Source organism: Amblyomma maculatum, chromosome 4 (genome assembly GCF_055883805.1).
Source record: "Amblyomma maculatum isolate TAMU_Amacu chromosome 4, ASM5588380v1, whole genome shotgun sequence".
NCBI lineage: Eukaryota > Metazoa > Arthropoda > Arachnida > Ixodida > Ixodidae > Amblyomma > Amblyomma maculatum.
The window spans coordinates 144,927,275-144,947,455 of record NC_139347.1 but is presented as its reverse complement, the minus strand read 5'-3'; the positions used below and the strand labels follow the sequence as shown (position 1 = coordinate 144,947,455).

The window sequence follows — 20,181 nt, the reverse complement described above, 5'->3', positions numbered from 1 at the left end:
GGCGCTAGAACACCTAATAACTAAGGAGACGCGAGCCCCGCCACCGGTGCCGCCGGTAAGGGAGGTAGCGATGAATACAGATGCTAGAGCCCCGATTAAAAGGCCACCTGCCCCGAGCGGAGAGAACAGTAAACGTGTAGCAGAAGACTCAGAAACTGGTATGCCGCAGCACACGAGAGCCCCGAACAAACTCAGGACCGATGTAAATGCACTCACAGAAAGGGTGGACACCATGGAGGTTAAAGTAGACACCCTCTCTGCTAGGGCGGACAGACAAATTCAGGGTGTTCCAAAATCAGGTAACCATGTCGTTCCAACAATGATGGAAAAACTAAGCGCAATGGAAGCACGCCTTCCTCCGTTGCCTGGTCAGCAGCCAATGCACACAATTGCTACGTATCATCATGGCCCCCAGACAGCAAATTGAAGTGCGGCAGTGAAACTGCAGAGGCTTCCGCAGTAAGCGGGGGAACTTGCAGCTCCACATACAAAACCTACAGTGTCCACCAGACGTTATTGCTACAATAAGCTAGTTGTGCCGTAAAACTTCCGGACTGCAAAGCGTTCCTGCCACCGGGATACGACGCCGGTACCGTCACGGGTGCGTTCACTGCAACGCTGGTACAGCGCAATGTCACAGCAATACAGCACAATATTGAAAGCTCCAAGGAAAACTACATTCTGCTCGAGATAGTGCCAAAAAGTCCAGATGACAAAAATCTCTTTATTCTAAATCTATACAGCCTGCCGAGAGATAGAGGAACAGGTATTCCGGAGCTACTGGTCAGAAGCCTAAGGTTGGCATCCAAAGCGCAGCTTCTAGTTGTCGGAGACTTCAATGCCCCGCATCCGGAATGGGGATACGTTAAAGCCAGCCAAAAAGGCAACATAGTATGGCAAGCGATACAGAACATGGGTCTTTTCGTGTTAAACAACCCACAGGAATGCACGAGGCTAGGCAATAGCATCAGTGTCGACACGTCACCGGACCTCACCCTTACTAGGAATATAATGAGAGCCGAATGGCTAAACACAGGTCACACACTAGGTACTGACCACTATATTTTAGCGACCACCTTCGAAACGGCTAAGCACAAAACAATAATCAGGAAGACACATATTACGGATTGGGATAAATTCAGGAACCTAAGAGAGCAAATAGCCGAAACAGCAATCGCGAATCTGGATGACTGGATCGAGTCACATTAAGCAAACCACATCGAAGGTGCCGATAGAACAGGAGAGCCAAATCTCCGACTCGCGGCTATTCCATGTGTGGGAAGCCCACCTCAGCGTGCAAAAGAGACTGAGGAAGCACAAACACCTAAGACCGCTAAGGAAACGTATAGCGAAACTAGAGAGACAGATAAAAGCCCACACACTAGAGCATCAAGAAAAGCAGTGGGGTCAGATATGTGACCGCATGAACGGACAACTAGGAAGTAAAAAGACGTGGCAAATGTTCAGACATCTACTAGATCCGACACAGTCAAAATTGACGCAGAAAAATCAGCTCGCTAGACTCATTTATAAATACGAGGGCACCACGGAAGAGTTCTTGCTAGAACTACAGGATCAATTCATACTTAACCAGGAGTCTTCGTTGTTTTCTTCTGGTCAATAAACATTCAGTTGCTAGTCCAGCCTTGTCCTGTCCTCTTCTTTCCTGTGTCTCGTCCTTTGGCTGGTTAAGTATGAACGCTTACCAACTTGAACAGTCGTCAACCTTAAAGGATCGATATCTCAGCAAGGCCTCTTGGGCTCAACTGCCAGACTACAGAGGACTCCCAAATCCAGAGCTAGATTCAGAAATAACGGAGGCAGAGGTTCGCTTCGCCATGGGACAGCTCCGCACTACGTCCGCGGCAGGCCCGGACGGGGTCACAAAGAAAGCATTAAGGAATTTAGACGCAAAATCAGTAGAGGCAATCACGGGGCTCATGAATTGGTACTGGAACAATGGTGAAATCCCTCAAGCCTGGAGGCATGCAATGATAACTTTTATTCCCAAACCAGGCAAGAAACTAGATATAGCCAATTTGCGCCCAATATCGCTCACTTCCTGCGTAGGCAAGCTCATGGAGCATGTGATCCTAAACACACTGCAGGAGTGCGCAGAGGACAAAAAGATCTTGCCAACAACAATGCTAGGCTTCAGAGCTAATTTATCTACGCAGGATGTCATGATTCAGCTCCAAGCAGACTTCACTGACACTGGGAAATGCACGGGCACCAAAGCAGTGCTAGGACTAGACCTCACCAAGGCCTTCGATAACGTGGCACACGAAGCCATTCTCGAGAACCTCTCAGACATTAACCCAGGAGAAAAAACCTTCCGATACATTCGCTCCTTTCTCAGCCATAGGACCGCGATAATTAAAATAGGCGAAATAGAGTCATTACCTTATCGGCTAGGGGGTAGAGGGACACCGCAAGGATCAGTACTGTCACAATTTCTCTTCAATCTCTCCCTCATAAAGCTTCCACCCCGACTGGAAGCCATTCCTGGGCTGAGACATACATTCTACGCAGATGACATCACAGTCTGGACCACTAACGGGAATGACGGTCAGATAGAGAAACGTTGCAACGCGCGGTAGACACTATCGCAGAGCTCGCAGGTCATTCAGGCTTATCATGCTCACACCAAAAATCAGAGCTACTGGTTATCAGACTCAAACCCAGGGGTCCCGGTTCCAGGAGCCAAGCGCCCCCAACCCCGCTTAACGTGTGCGTGGGGGGACTTCCAATCAAGAAGATGCAGTCAATAAGGATCTTAGGGCTGTATCTACAAGCTAACAGGAAAAACAAAAAAACCCTGCAAAAGCTGAAAACATCAGTTATATGTCAATTAGGCTAATCGGAAGAATTGCCTACCGTAGGAGAGGAGTCAAAGAAAAAGACCTCTGTAGGATAGTGCAGGCATTTGTCCTGAACAGGATGGTGTATGCGCTACCATACCTAAAACTAGATGCTGCGGAGAAAGGCAAAGCCGAGACATTAATTAGGCAAGTATACAAAGCAGCGCTGGGGCTGCCGAACTACACATCGACAGAAAGGCTCATGGGACTGGGAATATATAATACACTAGAGGAGCTAGGAGGCTCACCTCACAATGCAAAAAGAACGGCTTCAGCGCACTAAGGCAGGCAGAGCCATAATGGAGCGCCTAGGTATAGGCGTGGAACGTCCACCCGAGGACACGAAAACACAGCTACCCAAACTCCTTCGCAAGCGACTGACGATCAAACCACTGCCAAAGAATATGCACCCTTCTTATCACGAAGGAAGGAGGAAAGCTAGGGCAATAGCTCTACACGAAAAATATGCAACGAGCAAAAGAGCTGTCTATTTTGACACGGCAGAATTTGCAACAAGAGGAGCGTTCGCACTGGAGGTGGTGGACGTGCACGGGCGGCTGCAGGCATCAGGGTCGGTAGTGACAAAATCTTCGGAAACCGCGGAAGATGCAGCTGTGGCACTAGCCATAGCTAGCACCGAAGCGGATACAATCTTCTCCGATTCTAAATTTGCTGTCCTTAGCTTTGCGGGGGGGGGGGGGGGGGGGGGGCAGAATCTCAACTGCAATGCAGAAAATACTGAAACTGGCCTCGCAATCATACAGAGAAATTGAGGTGATATGGGTGCCGGCTCACTCGGGGAATCCGGGAAATGAGGCGGCCCACAACATGGCTCAAGGTTTCGTCAACCGAGTCAGTGGGTCCTTCGTATCCATGGGTTACTCCAAAGAGGGGCTGGCAAGTCATTACAGATTGGAATTGCACAAATTTCCACCACCTGACAAAACGTGGGATAAGGCACAGGAGACCGCTTGGAGGAGACTCCGAATCGGCAGGATCGAATTACCAGCCGCAGGGCACAGCTTCAGCGCGAGCGAGATGGGCGCCGGAGACAAGCGATAGTCATGGCGATGCCGCAGCGTTTTCTGTTCTTTGGCTTCTTTACACAAGGCTTGATCGGCTGCGGCGAATAATAGGCTCTTTTGCCTGGGCCAAGGAAGCTGCTCTTTTCGGATTGAGCTTCGATTTCTGTTTGTAAAAGGATTTTTTTTCTTTCCGATTTACGTGCGTGCGGAAACGTTCTTATGACAGGTCGTATCCATGCCACTTATCAGTGAAGAAATGGTTTAGCAATAAAAATCAATGCAGACACTTAGGACCGCCTACGTGTACAAAGACGAAAGCTCGCTCAGGGAATCTGCACCGTGGCTCCCGCATACTACACTTCTTCCTGTACTGCGCACAACCACACGACCACTATCGCGATCAGTCTATAATGCTTTTCAATCTCTGATTGTGCCCTCTGCACTCCTTCTCCTCCTCTCCCTATCTCACGATGCGGATTTTGTGCCACTTGCTGTAGATGCTTTCTGTCCACACAACACTGCCAAGTATGATTTTCGCTTTATAGGAGCGACGAGATATTCTTGGGATGTAGTTACTCAAGTCGATGTTGTTGCTACCTTGTTAACTTTTCTACGTAGAGCTTGCTCAGCAGTGACAGAGGACTGCGCTTTTGCAATGTTAATATACCTATACTTTTTCGTGCAAATTTTCCTTTAAAAACTAATCTTAAAATGCAAAATTTCTCCCATGTTTTTCGGGTGATGCAGTAGTAGTGCTCAGCAATTAGGTAACATAGCTACCCATGTGCGCCAAAGAGTTTGTGACACTCACAACACATTTTCATGAATTTCCACACCTTAGAGGCGGGATATCGAAACATTAGCAACATAAATTTAGTTTCATTGATACTTATTCTATACAATAAGGCGTCCTGAAGCTGCTCAAAATGTGGTGTACACTACACCGCACAGAAAGATCAGGAATGTTTTACTACCGGGGATCGGTAACATACCATGACACCGCACATAACACATGACAGATGTACCATAGGTCGCAGGCATGTAGGCTTTACCTTGGCGTTGACGGTAAGAGTTTCGCTCGAACAGATGACATGCTTAGCATCGCTTTTTTCTGCATATGGCATCTCACGTTGGTTGTCACCACTAGGATACCGGCCGGAGGTTGGTGTATGCCTTCTCTGGCGATTTCATAGCGCATTATTATACTGGAGTGTGCTGTGTATGTAGGTTTCATGCCTACTCTTGTGGGCGATTATGTCTATTATTTTCTCAGTACACCCCTGCCTGCATTAGGTAACCAGCATAAGTTCATCAGTACTGCATGCTGGCTGCTCAGTGCACAGTCGTGCTCCCGCCTTCTTTGCCGGAAAGCGGTCATGCTGCTTACTATGAAGCTCAGCCTTCAAATGCTAGCCCAGCACTCTTAGCGGGCGGCAGGTATTGATCGCACTAAATTGGCGGTCGCGAACTTCATGCAACTTGTGTGCAAGTGTGCGCCTAGGCGTGCTCACACTAGATGCCCAAGCGTCACTTTTCCGGGTGGCGTTCCTGAGTATTGAAATCATGGCAGTCGGTGACTCCTGGCCATGCCCCACGCCTTCAACAAATGCCTGCAGCCTGCTATTGGTAATACCCGTCTACCTCTGCGCTCAACCTTCATGAAGAACTTGGCTTTTAACACTATCGAGTTAGTATAGAAGAAGCCACTCTTTCGAAATCAAAAAGAGGTCCACTGCGGACATGCATCCTGGTGCGTCATTAAGTGCACTGATTTTGCCTCAAACATACTAGTCGGCACCGCCGATATGGTGCAGTGGTTAGGGCGCTCGACCACTGTGTCCAAATATATGGAGTCAAATCCTGGCGGGGCTGCCACTTTTCGATGGAGACGAAAAGCTAGGTGCCCGTGTGCTGTGTGTTGTCAGTAGACGTTAAAGAGCCCCAGGTCTTATAAACATCCAGAGCCCTCCACTACGGCCTCTCTGGTAGCTTATCTCCTTACGACTCGGACTTTAAACATCACACATGCGCGCTTATCTGCGATTTCCTACCACAAGAAGTGCTGATGAGAGCCGTGATGATCTTGTTTGGCCAGGCTTCAGCGTAAATATAATGATAATGTTACGCCTCAGGCTGTTATACCGTCGAAATATTTTGGTAAAGAGGAGGGGTCCCTCAAGCATCGATATGAGTGATAATGCGAAAGCATGTGTGTCTCGGTTTGGTTTTTTTTTTTTTGGTGGCCCCTTCCTGCTTCTGTTGATGCTCAGCTTTGTGCAAGGGGCTTTGCCACATATCTCATTCAAACGCATACGTTTAACCACCAACTAGGTTTTGAAGGCTCCTACGCATTCACTAGATGCGCCTTTGCTGATCTTTATACGGCGAGGGTAAGGCTTCATAAAATCTCTGAAAACATTTATTGAAAATATAGCACATTTTCAGGTGGGTATACACTATGTCTAAAAAAAGCATCGTAGTGATGTTGCAGCCTCCTCGTCCCGCATGCCGGTGCCACAAACTATTGAAACCTTTATTTTTTATTTTTTTCTCCAGCCACCCGCATGCGGCCTTATCACTCCGATTCCGGCAGTCGTGTCAATTCTGTATCGTTTGCTTGTTTATACTTTCTCGCGAAACGCAGGTTTATCAGTTTCTTTGTCGCACAAGGTGTGCCGCGATCTGTCTCAAAGATTTTGGGCCAGTCGCGTATGTTTCTGCAATGTTCGAGGTTGGGCTAGTCACCATTTGCTGTTTTTTTCTAGATGTTCCTTTTAGACATTTAAATTGAACGCGAACGAGTGCAATGGCAATCTTTGTTGGACGACCGACTAGTAGGTTTGTTGTTATCGCCGCCGCCCATTCTCTTAGCTCTTTTGTGGGCGCAATCAGCCCAAAAGAAGAGTTTCATTCAAGTGCAACGCCACTACTTTCCCTTGTGGCTACTGGGCTTGTCACAACTATGTGAAATCCTATTTCCCGATTTCAATTCCTTCATCGACTATGATTTTTGTTTCTTAGTTTCATTCTATATAACCAGTTTTGTGGACAAGTTCTTTTCACAGGCCGTTGTCACACCTCTCATTAGCCAAGAAAGGTGCTCGCCTTCATAAAGCAATAGAGGTATGCTTACTAGCATAGGAACATCTCTAGTAAATACGTACTGTGACGTTGCCGTTCCTGTATATAGGGCAAGGTAGAAGAATCACAGGAAAACAATTGCTTTAAGAATACAAGAGGTTTATTGTCTTCCGTGGATTACACTATTGTGTTTGGAGCGCCGTTGAAAGCACTGCCGTAAAGGAAAAGCTCCAAAGAGATCACAAAATTAATCGGTGTTCGCCTATGATTGTCGCCTTCCTTAGTAGTAGTAGCTCTGCACATGGGGGTCGCATGCAGTAGCCGCATAATGGATGTGACGGATATGCGAAGGCTGCAGAGGTAAACATTGAAGCATCGTCGTCAAACCCGTCACTTGAAGAACAAATAATATAATCAGCAATAATTTATTCTCTTGCGAAAATCCTTGTTCTGTGTGATGCAAAGAGCCTTGAGCAAACAGTGAGTTCCGGTCCTCAAACCACATCATCTGCGCCCTAGTATCTACAGGGTCTTGAATATTTGGGAGCTGGGATTTAAAAAATTCCTATGTAAAATCTACTACCCCATTCGAGCTGAAATAACTTTCACAAAGTAGCAAAATATCGTCTACGTTATCTGATAAGTGATTCAACATCGGTACTTGCCTAGATTTTCCGAAATCGAGAAAAAACTGCTCTCGGAGGCGTGCACAATTTTCGCAGAAGAGAGTCGAAAAAGCTATTTTGACATGGTGCGTCATCTGTCGAGCTGTGAGACAAGCTCCATTCCGGCCGTTGGTGCGCTTGCCTCGCTGCCCGACAGATGACGCACCATGTCAAAACATCTTTTCGACTCTCTTCTGCGAAAATTCTGCACGCCACCGAGAGCAGTTTTTTCTCTATTTCGGGAAATCTAGGCAAGTGCCGATGTTGAATCACCTATCAGATAACGTAGACTGTATTTTGCTACTTTGTGAACGTTATTTCAGCTCGAATGGAGTAGTAGATTTTGCATAGGAATGTTTTAAATCCCAGCCCCCAAATATTCAAGACCCTGTACTTCCAAGGGCGCCAAGCTAGCGTTCTCTTTCTCAAAATGTTTCCCACATGAAAATGCAAGGTTTGCGTTCCCTGAATAGTTGAATAATTGTCAGCAGATCATCATAGGAAACATGGACTGCCAGGATCACTTTTTAAACGTTTTTAGTATTGGTTTGCGTGAATGTTTAAAATTCTTGTAACGCATTGACGAGAACAAACCTCCGCGTCTTTTAATATTTAAAGTTAATATACCTGTAACGATTAGGTGTCAAGGCATCGCAATGGCAGCTTGAGTACATATAATGAAGATAGAATCCAATACACTTTTAGAACTCATTTTTTACGTGCTGCGTGAGTGGGTGGACTGGAATAACTAGTGCGATCATGTTCACCATCCAAAATATGAAGACTTTGGAAATCAGTTTCATTGATGACTGATTTCAGTGAGCAAATTGCGGTGTCGCCAGTCGCGACAAAACGGAGATTAGATGTGTACTTACCATTAGAAACTGGGACATGGCGGCCTCCTATTCAACGAAAAATAAAAGAAAAACAAAAGGTAAGTTGCGCGAGTTTAACACGATGAAATGTAAAAAGACACAGACTAATCCTGCCATTGCAAACTGCCACGCAGTTTTCAGGCTACTTTAAAAGTTCTCATTATTTTTATTTGCTTGTACTCCGTTGCGGTCGTGCAGCGGTTAAAGCGCTCTACGGCCAAGGTTGCGGTATCGAATCCCGGCCACCACGGCCGCTTTTCGATCGAGGCGGAAGGCAAGGTGTATGTGTGCTGTGCGGTTTCAGCGGACGTTACTGAACCGAGGCGGTAAAATTTCCGGAGCCCTCCACCACGGCGTCTCTCATAACTTGAGTGCACTGGGACGTTAAATCTTACAAATTAACCAACCATCATTTGCTTGAGAAATTGGATGCAGTTTACTGATGTCGGAATTGCAGAGTTGTTGTCCCTTTCATTTTAATATAAACCCTTGATAAATACTTAACGGGGGGTGAAGGAAGCGCTTCAATCACATTTTGCTAATTTCTCTGTAGGCGATAAGCAGTCGCGTGTTCTGTCTTTACTATTGTCCGCGTTTCTTCAGCACAGTTGTCATACTCGTACGATAAACAGAGTTATAGATCTGGTTTATTACCTTTTTTAGCGTGGTCGTTAATAAAACAAACACCCTGCCTGAAGGAATCTCCCCGCTCTCGAACGAAGACAAATAACGCAAAAAACTTTTGAAGCTTACCAGGTCGCCTTGTGCGCACATCGTGCGTATGGCGCAAAAGTCGTTTCTGCAGCCTAGTGCCTGGACAGCGATTTCAAAGGCAGCATTGGTCTAGAAAACAGCAAGCAAAAACATGTGTCTAGACAACCAAGCATTAATAAGCGAATAATGGACAGAGGTTTAGCAGAAGGTCGGCACATACAGACCATAAAGTAAGGCAGCGTACTTTGTCACACTATCACGATCTGTTTGTTGTCAGCGCTTGCGGAGAATGCTGTCAGGCTTTTTTATTATTATTGTTTTCCATCCTATGCAACGTAGTTAACTGTTTTGCAGCAGAAGTTCATCTACCGCTGGTATAAAATTGGACAAGCTGTACGGCATGTGCAGCTACCATTTCCAATAATGTTGCGAATTTCTTCTCACCACCCTGACGAAGTATATTGCACGCTAATGGGTTAAATAAAGCAAGCGAGAAAAGATCAGCATTGACAGATATAGCACAAATTTGCAATTTATAATGATTTGCGAACTATACCATTCACGGCTGCAAAAATAAATTGGTATCCCATTTCGTTGGTACTTTAACTCATACACAGAGTTTCACAAATGTAGCAGCCGGGGTACAAATTTTTGAATGAAATGTAGTGCTCGCTTGCAAGATATTTTAGCGCAATGGTTGGAACATGGCATTACTTAATACATCTGCAGGTAGAGTTGACGTTCCACGTTTCCCGAATACCCTTCGCGCTCATCAACTCAAGGTAAGCATCCGTATAATAAAGCAGTGATTTCGTCACTGCTGTAGGGAACACTTTACACTCACCAGTGGGGGGATTTGATTCCTAATGCATTCCAGTTCCGTAGCGAGAACATAGTTGTTCTTCTCTGTAAAAAGGACAAAGCAGAGGAATAAGAAGAGATATCATAAACGTTGTCCCCTTGATCTCAATTAATGCGCCACAAAGTTTCCTACTCTGATGGCAACCAACCAATGGTGGTGCCAATTAACGCGCAGTAGCAGTGCTGTAGAAAGAATATATGGCTGTTTTTGTGCCATAATATTGCTTGAATACATCACTCAACACAATGCTAGCTTTGACAGACCGAAAAGGCTGAGTGCCTCGCTGTAGGATATGTAACTGATATGTAGAAATACGAAAAGAGTTGCAGATGCGCCCTTTTGCGCCGGTTCACCGCCTTAACTGCCCTAGAAAACACACATCCACGCTCGCGTATATGTTGGTTGACTATTAAAACTAAAACAAATTCTTTACTTGGTACCAAATGTTAAATGCCGCTAGAATGTCAAGAAAAATATATCAACTGCCAAGAATTCACTGTATAGCACAAGGCAAGCTTATTTAGGAAATATTGTGAGCTAGCATTCAAACTCAAAGTTCTCCTGCTGAGGTAGAACTTACCGCAGAGGTTAAGGTGGTGGGCAGAAGCAGCAGCCATGAAAGCCGCCATGAATAGGCAGGAAGCGAGGAAAGCGGTCATGATGAGAGATGGCTGTAGCAAGATCGCTTGGATGTATACTAATATACTGAGTCCACTGCGCCTCTTTTATGTCGCCTTTCTACGCTTCCTACCTCTACGAAATAACCTACAATAAAAAAATAAATACGGACGTATATAGGTATCGCTAAAAGTGGATGCTCAGAGGAAACGGAGGCACGAGATAAGACACATCGTTGACAGGACAAGGCCGTTTCTCTTGCGTTGGACTCGTTCACTTCGCAACAGGCCACACATCAGCGCTTGTCCTGTCGTCGATGCGTATTCTCTTTTGTCCCCGTTTCTTTCTTTGCATTGTCCTGTTCTACGGTTAGTTAAGTTCGGTTTAATGGCACATAAGCCATTAAAGCTATCGTGCGCCTAATGAAAGGTTAAGGGTGTCGCATTCATGAGAGGCGTTTGAAGAGTTGTTTAAAATTATGTAAGGGATTTAAAATTCCTGCTTCTTCTAGAAATGAAACAACGCATGAGGTATTGACACTAAATCTTGTCGTAATATTAACTTGCGTAAAAAATTTTTACCAGAAAATTGTGGAAACGTCCTTTTTTTCAGTTTTCTGCTTCAGTTTTTGCCTGTGCATAAAATGTGGACTGAACTGAACTAACTAAAAATAACGAATATTTTCATCTTTTCTCCTCACAGCCCGCATTTTGATTAGTCTTTTTAAACATTAAAACTATGTATACGTTATGTGTGTTCAATGTGCAGGCGGCCCAAATTGACTTTTAATAAAACTTTTTTTGATGTAAGCATTTACCATACAGATTTACCAAGAGATTTACCGTACGTTAGAGCAAGCGTCAGCCTAATATTCGAAACTCTTTCAAATAAACTTTTGTAGAGACCTGTGAAGGCTAAGGGCCTGTAAATACTATGAGATGTCGACGCTTTGCTGGTTTCGACAATGTTATAATAACAGCTTTCTCGCAAGCATCAGGTATTGTGCCCAGTACCAATATCTTTACCAATTTCAATAGTACTTTACAGAGGGTCCCAACAAGACAGCCAACATTGATATTGTTTCTTCCGGGCCAGGTCATTTGTTGGGTGAGTCAGGGCCAGGCGATTGTCCGCTTAACAGTAGACAGTACTGTACTGAGTTAAAAGAGCACGTCATTTATTGTAAGGTTTTAAAGTACTGCCTCTTGCCGGCGAAATTTGTTTCATCACTGTCTTTTTAAGATTTAAAAACTGTTTTGTACGGTATACCAAACTGCAAACTACTGAAAGATATTCGGTTCTAATATCGGCCTGTTCTATTGTTGCTTGTTAACCAGGCAATATGTGAATGGGCATTATCTGTCCTTTAGTTCTTGGATCGGTTCGCACATTGTTTGGAAGGTGTTTAGCCATTTATGAAGAACAGTTGTTATTACGTTTTTCGGAACTCTATCAGGTACAGCAGACGGTGACTACCACCTTTTTTTTAATTTAGGAATGATCCTGCGCAGGGTATCCTGGAAAAAATCCCTAGGTTGTGCTTTGTTTCTATTTTGATTGTTTTCATTCTTTTGTATGCCAGATTTTGTTTTTGTTTTACTGCTCCTTAGGACTCATGGGTTGTTCGGTTTGCTGCAGTAATAATGTAATTTCTTAAAACATTGTAAAGGTCATTTGTACTAGCATTTACAAAATATTTTATCTTCGTTGGCCTTGTCTTTCAAACTGCCAAGTTTGATGTGATTCCAACGTAGCGGGTTTTTACTTGATTTGTTGTCAATATTTTAGGCTTATTAGTATGGCTAAAGAAACAATTCCTTGGGAGAGAGCTGAACAAGGTTTTAGGGGAAGCCTCCGTTGGAGGGCCAAGCCAGGATTTCAATAAAGGCACTTCTATTCATCGAGGAGCGCGCTCATCCCTGGTAGTGTTTAAGTACCTTTTATTTTCCGAAGAAAAAAAGCGAGGGAGCGAGAGAGAAAGAGACAGAGACAGAGGAGCAGAGAAAGGAGGGAAAGAATTTTTGTATGCATTTTTATAAACCTAACACTGGTGGTCTACACGCATGAAAAATATAATAAAAAGCAACAGTTGCAGGTAAAAATACAGTGTGAGGTAGATGATCAGTCAGCATTCAGAGCAGGGCCTATGTTGGCAGTTGTTTTTCGAGAGGGAGCAGTCATTCCAGAGGGACCTGATGAGCACTACAACTGCAGCGGAATAGTCTTCAGAAGTTTCCCGAAAGTGGTTAAGTGTAGCATTGACTGAGCTTATAGATAATAAAAATAAAAGACGAGAAAAGGACAATTTCAAAAATAATTTATAGTTATCCATACCTGCTAAGCAAGATGCTATCAGAAGAAAAGGATTTAAGGGTGAATCAAAGTTACGAAGCGATAAAAAAGAAGCATGATTGGAAAAACACAAGGAGTTTATGCTACAAGGGCAGAGAAAGGGAGGGGGTAGTACACGGGCTTTCAATACAATGTAAAATTCGCGCTGTTGTGGATGACTAATCCCAGGAAACAATTAGTAAAACAATTTTGATTTTCGTTTCGAAATATTTATTGCTGTTTTATGCAGTATTTTGATTTATTGGTTTTGAAACGTGTATTCCTGCATTTTTCGTCCCCGAAGATTTAGAATAGGACTGGAGGATAAATAATTGAAGTTCTTCTAACCAATTCCCTTTCTACTGTGAAATGCTGGGAAACGACTTTCAGGATGTTTTTGCCTCTGTCTGTCCGAATTGCTGCTAATAACAGAAGGAGCATTCTCGAAGGTAGGTAGTCTTCGGCATATAATGCCTTACAGTTCATAAAAAGTAAAATCGCTTCCAGTGATTTTACCCAGGGGGTCACTTTGAAAAAAACTGCACGTCCCCCATCTGGGTGAGAAAGCAAGGATGCCGTTGTGTTGGACGTTTATTGACGAGCTTAGATGCTACGCACCAAGCGTCCAACAAACCCACATCCTTGATCTCGACCCAGATGTCTCCTGTCTGCTGTAATCCCTGTATATGAAAGCCATTTTGTAGTATCTGTCTGCAATTGAAATAGGTTTAGCTTTCGAGCCGCGTGATTAGGGGCTCTTCTTATTTGTTTCGATCCAAGGTACCCCGCCAACCGCCCGAATTTGACGCCACAGTGATGCCTCGGCTTGTGTCCATCGCGCTTTTTGACACGCTGGACTTCGGACTAGGACGAGGACGTACGCTTGTGTCTGGTCTCGCCGTATTGGGAGATCTTGGGCTGTGCGGGCCTGGAAATTCGCGAGGCCGGTGCTTGGGTGGCAGTGCGGTGGTAGTTGTCACCGGAGCCCAGATGAACCTGTTCCAGCCTAATTGGGATGACCTGGGAAGGCGTCAGACGCTGTTGTCATGCCATGCCCAGTTGCACCACAACAAAGTGTCTACACGCTACAAATGAATCAAATTTCACAACAGGAGTAAATGCCTTCTCCTATAGCCTGTTCCCTGAACTGGGTTAAAATAAATATGCTAAATCTGTGGTAAAATATTACCCCATTAAATACGGAGCATATGAATGTAGCAAGAACTGTAGATCTGGTGGCAGACTTTCATTATTTCGAAAAGAAAAGGAGTAGTTGCGGATAGCAACTGGTGTTCATATGGTGTAGTTTTTAAGAAAACGATATGCAGAGCACATACTGTTGGCGACGGGAGCAGATGGTCACCGGGTTATAAGCGGCGAGTTTCGGGTAATATGAGACATCTTGACCGCGGACGTTTCAATTTCTATTATTTTGATTGCATTTCGCAATCACGGCGAGCGCACAGCCCAGCCATGTGTTTCCTTTTGTCTGCTTGAGTAAGGCGATTCTCTGTGCGTGGTTGCGGCGTCGTGTATGGGCATAACGCTATGACCTCCCCACGCTGACATCTTGAAAAAGGTAAAGGCAGAGGTCTGATGCGCATTTAGTTTGGCATTTTCACCACGTTCGCGAAATATAGGCGAAAATGGGATATTTGCCGCGATCTGAAAGCGCATTCGTACCTTCAAGATAGAGTACATCAACTAGCGCTATACTACTTACCTCTTTAATAAGTATTGCTGTAAGAAACTGAGTGAGTATGGCAAAAGATGAGAACATGGTACCGCTACCGTTACATCGTTCTACAACATACCGGCCTTGCGAGATCGGGGCGCCCATATACGCACGATTCCGCAACCAAGCGCAGCGTTCACCGTACCCAGAAGAAACAAAACAAGACCAGTGGTGGCTGCGTGCATGTTTTAATTGTGAAATGCAAGCGAACCTATTAGCATTGACCAGGCTCCACACTGTATATTGCAGGGCTGTAAAAGTAGCAGGCCTCAAGGCTCCGGCGCAAGCAGGAAATTACAAAAATCGACATGCAAAATAATGCAAGGTCTGTGTTTTACACAAATTCTGAGCACGGAGAACACATTTTGCGAGCCATCCCGAAATGTGCATCTTAAATACAAAATGCAGCATTCATAAAACATGAATACAAAAATTAAGAATTAAAAAATATAAAAAAGAAATATCGACTAAAACTCACGCAGACATCAGCTAGAACTTCTGGGCAATACATGGCTGATTGAACTTGGGACATCTATGGGCACACAAATTTTTTACTTGAAAACGCAAGATCACATTCTAGATACTTCGCGTAAGAAGAAAACCAATTTACGTGACGTGCACGGGTGAAAAAAAAAATGCGTTTCTTTTCAAGGGAACCACAACATCTTAGAAAAAGGGATCACTTAAACGCGTTATAGCCAGTGCCTGTACGCGCACAGGCGATCATGCAATTAGTTTGCCAGTGACTCCAGATGGTACACATATCCACGGTAATGAATGGATGAATAAAGCCTTTATTTGACTGAAGGAATGGCTTTCAGCCACTGTTTGGGGTAAGGAAATTGGAAGAGATGGGAGAGTAGCTCCTCGCTCCTTAACGGTTCTTCAAGCTGTAATTAAATTACAAATACCACTAAGAAAGCCTAATTTAGTCATCTATCTTTTTTGGCCACAAACCTATCTTTTTTGGCCACAGAAAACGTTAGTGTAAACACGAGCAGCCTAGCAGACAGCATTCGAGCTTCGCTCGGCAAATTTTCCCCATGTACTCTACTGACAGTGCAGTAATAATCCGTCGCTCGAACTTGGGCGTATAATCTTACAAATGACAAAAGCAACGTGTCTTTAATAGAGTAGACCTGCTCTAATAGTTAGGTTTGGCCTCGCCGTAGTGGTGAAGGAGTCAGGGCGCTCAACGGCTACGCCTAAGGATGCAAGATTAAATCCCAAACACGGCAGCTTATTTTTTGATAGATGTGGAACGCCAAGCGTCTTTGTTCTGCGCGATGTGAACATATGTTAAAAATCCGAAGTCAGTCGAAATTATCTGACGCTTCCACTACAGCGTCTCTCGTATCCTGAGTCGCTTTGGGACGTTAAACACATGACACCAAACCTTGTTTTTTTGTTCCGCATGCAGCAAACTACTGCAGTGCTCTAGGCTATCTGCATGACACTATTATTACTCAGAGACACTTACGATGTGGTTTTCTTGGCCCGGCGCCCAACCAGATACAAGGCCGAGCGCTCTTCAAGTTATCCTTGTGGACTGCCATATCGAGACATTTTTGGCAGATCAGGGCCGCGCGAAACAACTACAAGGGGTTCCCTCAATGCACAGACGGCTACGAGTCAGATCTATGCGAAATTCAAGACACTGTTGACGATACACTTTAGCGAAGTTACTGACGTAGCCGTCTTTTCACTTTCAGTATTAAATCGAAATCGTTGGAGGAAAAAGCGAGAAGCACCGTTCGCGATTTCCACTGCAACAGAGTTTCAGGGAGTCTGCATGCCCACCAAGCTCCAATCTGCGGCACAATCCGCGGCACTCGAAGCACGCAAGACATGTCAATTGTCCTCTGCAGCTTTGAGAGTCGTGACTATACCGTTGGCGCTTAGAGCAGCGTCGTGGATTTGGGATATATTGTTTGACCTGGAGGTTTGTGTAACCTGTTTCTATTGACTCTGGAAGTATGGTGAGGCGGAAGCATCACTATGCCAGCCAGCTCGAACCTTCACTGTCACTTTCGGTGGGTGCCTGAAAGAGCGCAAACTTGGTCCTCTTCTTTATTGTGGGAGGGTGCATTAGAATCAGCATACCGTGACATTTGAGTTCACCTTACCAAGGTATGCCACGCAGGCGTGTTCAAACTGCTTAGTTAAATCGGGGATTTTTATGCGGGCTATTAGCCTGCGCTATCTGGTCACACTCTCAAAGGCGGAGCTCAAACATCAACCACATTTTTGTAGAGAAATGTACACTACGCCACATGTGAACGCTGTGCGTTAAAGCGTGCGAAAGCGAAGTGGTTTTGACCGGTGTGGATATACCTACCCAAGCTATTGTTAGCACGGCTCTGGACGTTCTCTCGATAGGTGTACCAAGCCGTCAAGAGAAGGAACTGGTTGTCGCCATGGGTGACTACACAAAGATCTGGACCGTGTCAACAATGCCAACATGCCAACAATGAAAGAGGGGTTTAACTTGAAGCAGCTCCCAAGCCAGCCAAAGACGACAACCCGATGAGAGGCCAGCCTAGATTTCGTTCTCCAGTGCAACTGACCACCACCTCGACTATTCAGATAAACAGGATAGAAAACAAGTCTCACTACTTCACGGACCATCCAAACGTATTCATTTGCATAAATAAAGACGGTACCAGAAAATTAAACCTCTGTTTAACTATATATTTAATCACAAGTTCGGCCAGAAGCGTCGACAGAGAAAAGAAGCTTCCGCTTCCATCCATTTTTAATTACATATAAACCACTGCTATTTTTATGCATATATCAGCACATGTGCTGCGTGGTTAGTTCCTTGTCTAGCCTCATTTTTATTCTGTTTACATTGGTCCCGTTTTGATCTTTCATTCCTTCTAGAAATTTTTCTTCAATAAAGCATTGGTGTCATTATCAGAGACCACTCTACGCTCGGGGTTCAACGAACGGTTTGGGCTTATCTTTACAGGGATTTCCTCGAAGGACTTTACATCTGACAGTTTCTGTTTGTTGTAGCGTACTCGCAAGGAGGAGGTCCCTGTTTGCCAGATTTTATTTATTTAGTAACCTTCTATTTAATTTCTTTATGTACTGATAAAAAGAAATGTGGAGAGAAGTCGAAAATATTTCTGCACGTGTTCGTAAATGAGCAACTTGTCCTCACGGAAAGCTGGTGATATTGTTTGCACAACTGTGCTGTCTCAGTGTGCTCGCGTGTTATGGAGGTCAGGGTGAAGGAGGTGCAAACCCATACAACATAATTTCTTCAGTCGTGATGCCAGTCACTCGCCATGGAGCCAGGCGAGAGGACGGGAGAGAAAACAGCAAAGAAGTCATGACTACACCAACTGTACGTCGTAATTATAGTCAAATATGGCGCCACTCAGGTTGGCTAGCCACTGAAAGTCAACTCTCGCGAGAGAGACTAATTGCATGAAGGTAGGTAGGCACCAATGCCAGCCCCCCGTACAGTTCGTGTGTGCGCTCTCTTCTTTGCGCTATAGTTTTCCTACACACACACACACACACACACACACACACACACACACACACACACACACACACACACACACACACACACACACGAGCGCGCGCGCACACACACACACTCCTCATGGCTTTCGTTATCCTGGAGACATGTATTGAACGTTCTTCCAACTCTGACCGTTTCACAACAGCCGCTTCTCACGGAGCTCCCTTCCCATGAGGTGCTGAGCCATATATCCGTCTTTTTGTCCGTCTGCCCGTGAGCTTCTGGCGACGCGCATGTTTCAGCTCCTTTGCGATTGATTGATGGAAAACCTTTGTCTGCGAACAAAAAAGCCGACCTTTCCCCCCCTCCACCTTCGGCACGCAGGCCTGGTACAAAGCGGCCGCGCGGAAAAGGCTGCCTTTCAAACCTCGGCCTAAAGCTGCCTCTTCCGCCAGGTGGCTGATGATTCGCTGGCACCAGGATCCAGGCTTCGCAGCAGAGTCTCCCAGTTCTCTCCACTGCTATATTTTCTCATACCCCGAAAACTCGCCCCAGTCTCGATGGGAACATGGGGCTAAAGGGGTATCACTACCTGCCGGGCCAGTTGGCTACAGCTCTGGCTTGCCTTGCTTGTGCCAAGAGGAAACAGCATGACTTCATAATAGGCTTGGTGACCGCTTAGAAATCATGGCTTATTTTCTAGAGTAGCATAAAGTAGCCATGTGTCGACCAGCTTTGTTTCACGCTGAACGATGTTCTGGGGGCATACGAAACCTTGGACTTTCGCAGGATCGTGGTATTTGTAAAAACAATGGAATTTGCCAATCAGGCGGATATCCCAGGAACGTTTGTGAAGCCCGCACTAATTTTTAAGTGAGCTTTAAAGATAAAGACGGCTTCGTCGCCTAATTAGCATCAGTATTGGCGCACGCCATAAAGGATCTAGTTGTTGTAACTGGTCACCTTGTAAGCTAAACTTTCTTAGTTCAATGTTTAAATATAACAAATTGGTGCCTAGTTGAAATTAGAGGATAGTGGCGGACCGTTAGTAATAGCCACATTCGCTTTGAAAATGTTGAAAACGTCTTTTCCTTATGGCATTCGTGTGCATGTAACGAAATTTGACCATTTCACGCATAGCGACGTCTATTGAAACACATTGGTTTATGCAGCACATTTCACGCGATCTCTCTCCCAATCCCTCGATGAACAACTCTCGCCGCTGAAGGAGACTTGCACGTGGCGCAGGCGCCGTTGAGTGGCATTCACTGTTGAGGAGAGCCCTGCTGCCGAACCCGGAGTGAAAAGGGCAAAATTAGCTGGGAAACAGCACCGAACTTAATCGCGTTTTGGAAAGATAACAACTTTGAAAATCTATAATTGCCGCGATGCGCCGATCATATAACATACAACAACAAAAAGTTTCTAGTTAAAGTAACATGATTTATCTTTTATTTCTACCAACATCTGCCAGCACAGGCATTATTTTGCGAAAAGAGCTATCGTTTTACCCCGAGTAGTCTATTTGTAAAGAACTCGTCGCTTCCTGGAAATACCTTGCATGTTTTGTAACGCGCTTTTTATCGTTCCCATCTTCAGATCAGCAACAGAGAGAATGAAACCGTTTAGAAATCGCTAGCATCCTTACGCATTGCACAACAATGAGCATTGTTTGGAAATGTAAATCTGTATATTGCGACTAGGGAAAGGTCTTGTCAGCCTCCCGCTGATGAATGGCATCAAAGAAACGGAAAGCGGTTTTCGTAATAAAATAACACTGTGATTGATGACCACGCACCCCACGAAGAATGGTCCATTGTAGGCGTATCATCCAGAATGCCACAACGCAATAAGAAATTAGAATTGGCGTATGCCACACAGGCTGGCTGCTTGAACTTCATAGAACTGAACGTAATGCGCCTTGCTCAGCGTGGTCCAC

The 20,181-nt window shown here is 45.0% G+C and overlaps 1 protein-coding gene across 1 annotated transcript; it reads right to left on the bottom strand.

Moving 5' to 3' along the window:
- Nucleotides 1–7,111: 7,111 nt before the first annotated feature.
- On the bottom strand, nucleotides 7,112–10,819 carry LOC146193252 (antimicrobial peptide microplusin-like). Its single transcript, XM_084600076.1, has 5 exons — nucleotides 10,664–10,819; nucleotides 10,066–10,127; nucleotides 9,261–9,350; nucleotides 8,508–8,534; nucleotides 7,112–7,319 (listed from the first exon to the last, which is right to left on the bottom strand). The coding sequence occupies exons 1-5, from the start codon at nucleotides 10,740–10,742 to the stop codon at nucleotides 7,248–7,250; spliced, it is 330 nt and encodes a 109-aa protein (XP_084456202.1). The 5' UTR covers nucleotides 10,743–10,819; the 3' UTR covers nucleotides 7,112–7,247.
- Between the last annotated feature and the right edge of the window lie 9,362 nt (nucleotides 10,820–20,181).